The following is an 8,605-nucleotide window of genomic DNA, read 5'->3' as shown; positions in this document are numbered from 1 at the left end:
ATGTCATTTCCAAATACTTTCTCCCAGTCTGTGGCTTCCCTTTTGACCGTGTTGGAGAAGTTTTTGGATGTGCATAGGGATTTGATTCTTAGAAGGTCTATTTTATCTTCTTCTGGTTGTAGACTGGATAATATTCTTGATATCCTCCCACAGCTCATCTGGTCTTTGCTCATTAGATCTTGCCTCAAAGCAGGGAATACCAGAGGAATGTCTATCTGTTTCATTGACTATGCAAAGGCATTTGACTGTGTGGACCACAAAAAACAGTGGCTCAATCTGAGAAGAATGGGGATCTCAAAATTCTTGATTATGCTTATGTGAAACCTATACTTGGACCAGGAGGCAGTCATCAGAACAGAGTAAGGAAACACTGCATGGTTGAAAACTGGGAAGGGTGCATGCCAGGGATGTGTCCTATCTCCATAGCTTTTCAATCTATATGCAAAACAGATTATCCAGGAGGCTGGGCTCTATGAGGACAATGTAGTGTCAGGACTGGAGGAAAATTCATCAACAATCTGCATTATGCAGATGACACCATACTGCTTGCTGAAACTGAGAAGGACCTAAAATGCTTGCTACAGAAGGTCAAGGACTGCAGCTTTCAATATGGATTGAAGCTCAACATCAAGAAAACAAAAATTCTCACCACTGAGCCAATTGGAAGAATATATGGTGAACACACTGAGATTATTAACAGCTGAAATTGAGAAGGACCTGAAATGCTTGCTGTGGAAGGTCAAGGACTGTAGCCTTCAATATAGATTGAAGTTCAACATCAAGAAAACAAAAATCCCACCACTGGGCTGATTGGCAGCATCATGATAGATGATGAAGACATTGAGATTATTAACAGTTTAGTTTGCTTGGCTCCACAATCAACACTCTTGGAAGCAGCAGTCAGGAAATTAAAAGACAAATTGCACTGGGAAAGTCTGCTATCAGAGACCTCTCCAAAGTACTGAAGAGCAACATGTCAGTCTGGAGACTAAGGTGTTCCTAATCCAGGCCATAATCTTTGCAGTTACTTGCTATGCATCAGAAAGTTGGATAATTGCACATCCATGTTTATCATTGCATTGTTCACAAGAGCAAAGAGATGGAAACAACCCAAATGCCCATCAACAAATGAATGGATAGAAAAGCTGTGATATGTTCACACAATAGAATATTATGTAGCACTGAAAAATAGGAATTCATAAAATATTATATTAAATGAGTGGCCCTGGAGGACATTATGCTGAGTCACAAAAGGACAAATACTGCATAAAGCCGCTGTTATAAAACAGGACTGACATGGGGTTTGGAGAAATCGAAGAAAAGTGGGGATAAATAATGTACCTTGCATTGAAACTGATGAGGAATAGAACTGCCTACAAGAAATGTATGATTAGGTATTATTTGCTTGACAACAGTACAGAATAAGAGCTGCATAGTAAAGTGGACTGGGCCAGGGAGGGATTGTACAACAATGAAAGAATTTATTTTTTTTTTCCAAGAGAAAAGTGAACTGGGGCAGGGGCAGGGAGGAAAATATGTAACCATGAATGAATAGAAATTAAAGTTCTCTATAAACTTTAATTAAAATCTCAATTTAAAAAACAAAAAAGCTGGACAATGACTAGGGATGATAGAAGGAGAATTGATGCCTGAGATGTAGTGCTGGAGAAGAGTATTGACTATACCATGGACTGCTAGGAGAACAAACAGGTTCATCCTAGGAAGGGTGAAACTGAGTTGCTCCTTGGAGACAAGGATTCTGAAGCTCCATCTGACATACTTTGGGCATGTTGCAAGAATGGGCCAGTCCTTAGAGAGAAAGAGAGGAAGACCCTACATGAGATGGATTGATTCAGTGCCTGGGGAAACGGGGGCAGGAGAGTCGAGACAGTGAGACAGGAACAGGACAGAGCAGGGTTTAGGGCTGTTGTACACAGGGTCACTATGAGTCACAGGAGACTTGATGGCACAGAACAACTGGTTTACTTACAAAGTTCATATATATTGTTTTTCACACCAGATCTTTTCCCCTTCCCATCAAATTGTGTGGCCCTATCATTAAGCCTCCACCCTCTGCCCATCCTCACCCCGCTGCTCCCCCCACCCTGCCTTGGATCGGCGTACTCGCTCTACAGTAATGGTCTTAAACAGTATTAGTTGTTATGGGACTAACAGTTCACTTAGCATAATGCTCTCCAGTCCCTCCAAAATTAGGTAGTAAATTACAATATTCTTATTTTGCTTCCCCCCACACACACACACACCCCACGATTTAATAATATCCCATGGATGGCAAAAAAGCAAACAGATATGTCTTGGGGAAAGTGCAGCCAGAGTACTTCTTGGTTGATCTGGGACAAGCATCGGAGGCCGCCTGTTTGACAGGAAACGCCCCAGCAGCACCTTATACCTGTGATCACTTCTACAAGGACCAAGAGGCTAGAGCGAATCCCAGATCAGTTCGGCTATTTGGTGATGAGCGAAGGTGCAGTTTTGGCATCATCTGGGGATCTAGAGAATGACAAACAGGCAGGCAGTGACATCTCTGAGCTGGTCAGCACAGCTTGTGGTTTTCACCTGCATCACAGCATGAACATACCCTTTATATGTCTGTCTTTGGTCTTTGGAGAACACACACTGCTGGTGACCGTGTCAGGACAAAGGGTGTTTGTGGAGAAGAGGCAGAATCGAGGCCGGGAGCCCACTGAGCTGCCCAGGAAGACGGTCGGAGGTGGAGTGGGTCTTTGAGTCATTGGTGGAGGCTTCTTGGCTTGTAGCTGAAACTAAGGCCATCTACTCCCCCACTTCCCCACTCTACCTGGAAAGGCAAAGGCTTAGAGACGTTGCATGATGTTAAAAAGAATAAGGGCTAAGGGACTTCCCGCTTCCCTCAATCACTCTTTTCCTACCTCCAAGCAAACATAAATCTCATGTTCCCAGGCAAAAAAAAAAAAATAAAAAATAAAAAACCAACAAACAAACTTAGAAAAAAAAATATCCTTCAGAGGGCTCCTTGGAGGTAAAGATGTTAAAACTTCACCTCACAAGCTTTGGGTACGCTGCGAGAAGAGGCTGTTCTTCCAACAGGGATATCATGCTTGGGAAGATGGAGAAGCTGTGCAAGAGAGGATGGCACGGAATGGGACAGGCCTCAGATCTGTTGTTCAAAGGGCCACAATGAGTCCTACAACTTGATGACACCTAATAACAGCAACATCTAAAAACCTTAAAAATTTGCTCTTAGCTCACAGGCCACATAAAAACAGGTGGTGACTTGGATTTGACCTGTGAGTCAACCCCCGGTCTACAACACAGAGTAGAATAGGGATGTAGGTCCAAGATTAAGCCATCTAGGATAAATTACTTACTAAGCTGTATGAGTCATATTCAGATACAACAAAAACCCATAAGTGATGGGGGAAACACAGGACCGGGAAAGCGGCTAAATCACCTGGCAGTGTTGGGTGACCTCCTGCGGCTGATGGCCACCAATCTAAAATTAAATCACTCTGCTCAACGGTATGGTTTTTTTCTCTGATACTTTTCAATTGCTTGAGAAAATGAGACACAGTTCCCTTCAACCCATGTTAGCGTTATGCCAGGCAAGCCAGACAGAGAAGAACAAGGTAATGGTGTGTTTGCAAGGGAGCATTATAATGGCGGATCATGGAATGTGAGCTGGCTACTAAAAGGAAATAAGGACTGGAGAAAAATGAAGGAGGATGGGGAGTTTGAAAGGAAAAGGATGGAATCAAAGAAGGAGAGGTCTTGATGAGGTCAAAACCCTGTTGCAATCGGCCTATTCTCCTGAGTGAATTGAAGGGACAGTAAGTGGTGGTAGTAGCGGATGCTTTAAACCAGAGCCAGTGCGGCTCCTGAGTGAGGTTGTAACCATGGGAACAGGTGGCTCAGTGGAAATATGGGGGGGGGGGGAATCACTGGCTGGGTGACAGGTAATCAAGAACTGAGTGGCCAAGTATTGGATGGGTCACACAGGTGGATGCTGATGTCATCAAGGACGATGGCAGAGGGAGATGGCCAGGAACAAAAGTCCAAGCGGATGCACTGCTGAAAAATTATGACTGATTCATGCAGTTGGCAGATTTGTCCCCAACAGAAGCCAGCCTTCCTTCTTTGCTGGAAATAATTGACGACTCAGTGAAGATATTGTAGGATGGAACATTTCCTTTGCTTTAACCAAGTTGGTGATTATCAGAGTTACTCTTAATTGAAATCACATCACATCATAGATGAATTCTAGAATGGTTTATATTCATTTTTATCTATATGTATATATAGATATATAAAATTTCAAATTTTTCAAATAGAGCAAGTGTATTATCACATGGCTTAAAAAATAAAAGATGTCTATCAGCATCATATCTTTTTTTCACCATACTCCTTCAGTCTACACACTGAGCAAATAATCCCAAGAAACGGGACTATATGGAAAACTACATGAAGAACACATCAAAACTGGAAAAAAAACCTCATTAACAACCTATGACATGAAGATAACCTTACCTTCTAAAAGAGCCCTTGAAGTACATACTCATGAAGAGGAAATCCTACAGTCTTCAGCATTAATTACACCTCAAAGCAAATATTTGTGACCACAATTCACCTAATAGCCAACATTAAAGAGGAAAAAGATTGGAATCATCAAGGATTTCCTTTCACTTGGGTCCATGAAAAGTACCCAGGGAGTTGTTGTTGTAGGTGCTGCCAAGTTGAGTATGACTCATAGCAACCCTGAGAACAAACAGAAGATCTGAATCCTGTCCTATCCTGTGCCTCACAATGTCAGATACAGTCGAGCCCATTACTGCAGTCACAGTGTCAATCCAACTGACTGAAGGTCCTCCTCTCCTTCACCGTCCCTCCACCTTCCCAAACATGATGTCCCTCTCCAGGGGAGAGCTTCTCCTAAAAACACGTCCAATGCACGTGAGATGAAGCTCTATCATCTCTGCCTCCAAGGAGCCCTCTAGCTGCACCTTCACCAAAACCTACTTGTTCTTTTGACCATCCATGGTACATTCAGTCCTTGTCAACATCACAGTTCAACAGAATCATTTCTTTTTCTGTCATCCTTATTCATGATGTAGCAGTCAAGAAATCAAACAATGTTTTGCATGGAGCAAATCTACTCCAAAGACTGTTTAAAGTGTTAAGGAGTAAAAATGGCATCTTAAAGACTAAAGTACTCCTGATCACAGTATTTTCAATGGTCTTACATGCATGTGAAAACTGGAAAACTAATAAGGAAGACAACAGAAAAGGTGACGCACTTGAAATACAGCTTAAGACTATTAATATACTATATGTTATATTGTACATGGGCAGAATATTAAATGATCCAGGAAGCATTAAAAGAAAATGGAAAGAGTATACAGAGTCATTGTACCAAAAGCAACAGAAGGCACAGAAGAATTTCATGAAACAATATATGAGCAAGACACCTGTGGAGATAAAGTTCAAACTGCTCTGAAACAATTGGCAAAAAACAAGGCCCCAGGAATTGACAGCATACCAACTGACATATTTCAGCAAAGAGTCACTGAAGTGGAGAAGTGGATGCGCTCACCAAGCTGTGTCAAGAAATCTGGAGAAAAACCACCTGGCCAACTGCCTGAAAGAGATCTATATTTGTTTCCATTCAAAAGAGAGGTGACTCAACAGAGTGTGGAAATTATCTAACAATATTATTAATATGACATGCAAGCAAGATACTGCTGAAAATTATCCACAAATGACTGGAACAGGACATCAGCAAAGAAATTCCAGATGTGCAGGCTAGGTTTAGAAGAGGCCATTGGTACTAGGGATATTATAACTAAAGTTTGATGGATCTTGGATGAAAGCAGAGAATGTCTGTGTTTCATCGACTAGGCAAAAGCATGTAACTGTGTGGATCACAACGAACTGTGGCTGAGTCTGAGAAGAATGGGAATCCCAGAACACTTGATTGTGCTTATGTGAAACCCATACTTGAACCACAAGGCAGTCATCAGAAAACAGCAAGGAAACACTGCATGGTTCAAAATTGGGAAGGGTGTATGCAAGGGTGTGCTATCTCCATACTTTTCAACCTATATGCAGAACAAATTATTCGGGAGGCTGGGATCCATGAGGAGAAATGTGCCATCAGGATTGGAGGAAGACTCATCAACAACCTGCATTAAGCACATAACACAACTCTACTTGCTACAACTGAGGAGGACCTGAAGTGCTTGCTGCAGAAGGTCAAGGACTGCAGCTTTCAATATTGATTGAAGCCCAACATTAAGAAAGCAAAGATTCTCATCACTGGGCTGATTGGCAGCATCATGATGGATATTGAAAAGATTGAGACTGTTGACAGCTTCAGTTTGCTTGGCTCTACAATCAAGACTTTTAGTACCAGTAGCCAGGAAATTAAAAGATGAATTGCATTGGGGAAATTCTGCTGTCAGAGACCTCTCCAAAGTGCTGAAAAGCAACAATGTCAGTCTGGAAACTAAGATGCACCTGATCCAGGTCATTGTCTTTGCAATTACTTGCTACACATCAGAAAGCTGGACTATGGCTGGGGATGATAGAAGGAGCAGTGACACTTTTGAGCTATGGTGCTGGAGAAGAGTATTGAATATACATACCATGAACTTCTAGGAAAATAAACAAGTTCATCCTAAAGAGGGTGAAGCCAAGCTGCTTCTTGGAGGCAAGGATTCTGAAGCTTTGCCTGACATATTTTGGACATGTGCAAAACGGGACCAGTCCTTGGAGATGGAAGTCATGCTTGGAAGGATGGAAGGACAGCTCAAGAGAGGAAGACCATCGATGGGATGGATTGAGTCAGTGACTGGGGTAATGGAGAAAAGTGTGTTAGAGTCAGTAAGATTGGCACAGAATAGAGAAGGGTATACAGCTATGAGCCGCAAGTGACACGACAGCAAATAACAACAACACAACATATATGTTGTTGTTTGGTGTTGTTGTTGTTGTTGTGTACCACTGAGTCAACTATGACTTATAGTGATCCTATGAACAACGACTCTGAACTTGCCCTATCCGGACCCAACTTCACTATGTGTGACACGCCTGACTCCATTGACAGTCACAGTGTTCATCCATCTCATCCAGGATCTTCTGCTCTGACCCTCCCTCCACCCTTCCAAGCATGAAAGCATGATCTTCTTCTCCAAGGACTGATTCCTCCTGGTAACATGATCAGAGTATGTGAGACAGAGCTTCAAAATCCTTGCCTTGAACGAACAATCTGGTTTCACCCTCTCCAAGACAGATCTGTTTGTTCTCTTGGCAGTACATGGTGTCTGCTCAACACTCTTCTCCAGCATCACAACTCAAAGGCATCTATTCTTCTTATGTCATCCTTATTCATTGTCCAGCTCTCTGATATGAAGCAAGCAATTGAAAAGACCATGGCCTGGATCAGGTGCACCTTAATCTCTAAAATGGCATCAATGTTCTTTGGCATTCTGCAGAGGTCCTTAATAGCAGACTTTCCCGCTGCAATTCATCTTTTGATTTTCTGAATGCTGGTACCAAGAGCAGTGTTATACTGTATTACGATAGTATAATACTATATTATTATAGTAAAATACTATATTAAATACACTGTTATGTACATTTTTATATACAATTATGCAGCATACTATATAATTTTGTATTATGACTATGGGGAAAATCATTTGTGTGGTGGTTGTTGTTGTTAAGTGCCATCAAGTCGCAGGCGACTCATAGCGACCCTATGAAGGAGAGTCCTTGACACTTGTGTGGGTGACTTTCATCCTCTCTCCAGGTTCGTAGGGTTTCCGGAAGCAAGCTATTATTGGAAGTGGAGGCCACTCCTCCTTCCAAGCTTGTTTTAATCGGGGAGCTCCACCCACTCTCCATTTGTGTGGATCATAGCAAATAATAGTTAACATTGAAAAGAATGGGAATACCAGAACACTTAACTGTGCTCCTATGGAACCTATACCTAGAGCAAGAAGCTATTGTCCAAATACAGCAAGAAACCACTGTGTGGTTTAACATTAAGAAAAATGTATGTTAAGGTTTTATCCTTTCTTCATAGCTATGAAATCTGTATGCTGAGCAAATCATTGAAGAACTTGGACTCTATGAAAATGATGAGGTATCAAGACCAAAGGAAGACTCATCGGCAACTTTTGTTACACAAATTACACAACTTTGCTTGCTGAAAGTGAGGAAGACTTGAAATGATTACTGCAGAAAATAAACAAACTGCAACCTTCAAAATGGATTACATCCCAGTGTGAAGAAAATAAAATTCTCACCACTGGACCAATAGGCAACACCATGATGGATGGAGAGAAGACTCAAATTGTCAACCCCTTCATCTTACTTGGATCCATAATCAATGCCCTAGGTAACTGCAGGCAGGGGATCAGGAGATGTATTGCATTGGAAAAATCTGCAATCAGAGACCTCTTCAAATTACTGAGGAGCAATGATGTCAGTTTGAAGACCAAGGTGCTCCTGAGTCAAACTATTGTCTTTCCAATCATTTCCTATGTGTCTGAAAGCTGGGCAATAAAGAAGTATAACAAAGGAATTGATACCTCTAAAATATCATAGT

At 41.8% G+C, this 8,605-nt stretch overlaps 1 protein-coding gene across 1 annotated transcript in view; it reads left to right on the top strand.

Annotated features, from left to right (window-relative positions):
- LOC102847939 (ragulator complex protein LAMTOR4-like) overlaps positions 1–2,748 on the top strand; it is a 9,495-nt gene extending 6,747 nt beyond the window's left edge. The window contains exon 2 of the mRNA XM_006882802.1: positions 2,386–2,748. Within this exon, the coding sequence (XP_006882864.1) occupies positions 2,386–2,748 (363 nt within the window). The remainder of the gene's footprint in view (positions 1–2,385) is intronic.
- The last annotated feature ends 5,857 nt before the right edge of the window (positions 2,749–8,605 follow it).

Source organism: Elephantulus edwardii, unplaced genomic scaffold (assembly GCF_000299155.1).
Source record: "Elephantulus edwardii isolate Elephantulus edwardi_28Jun2011 unplaced genomic scaffold, EleEdw1.0 scaffold00024, whole genome shotgun sequence".
Classification (NCBI taxonomy): domain Eukaryota; kingdom Metazoa; phylum Chordata; class Mammalia; order Macroscelidea; family Macroscelididae; genus Elephantulus; species Elephantulus edwardii.
Note: the sequence above shows the minus strand (reverse complement) of the source record. Positions and strands in the feature narration are given on the sequence as shown.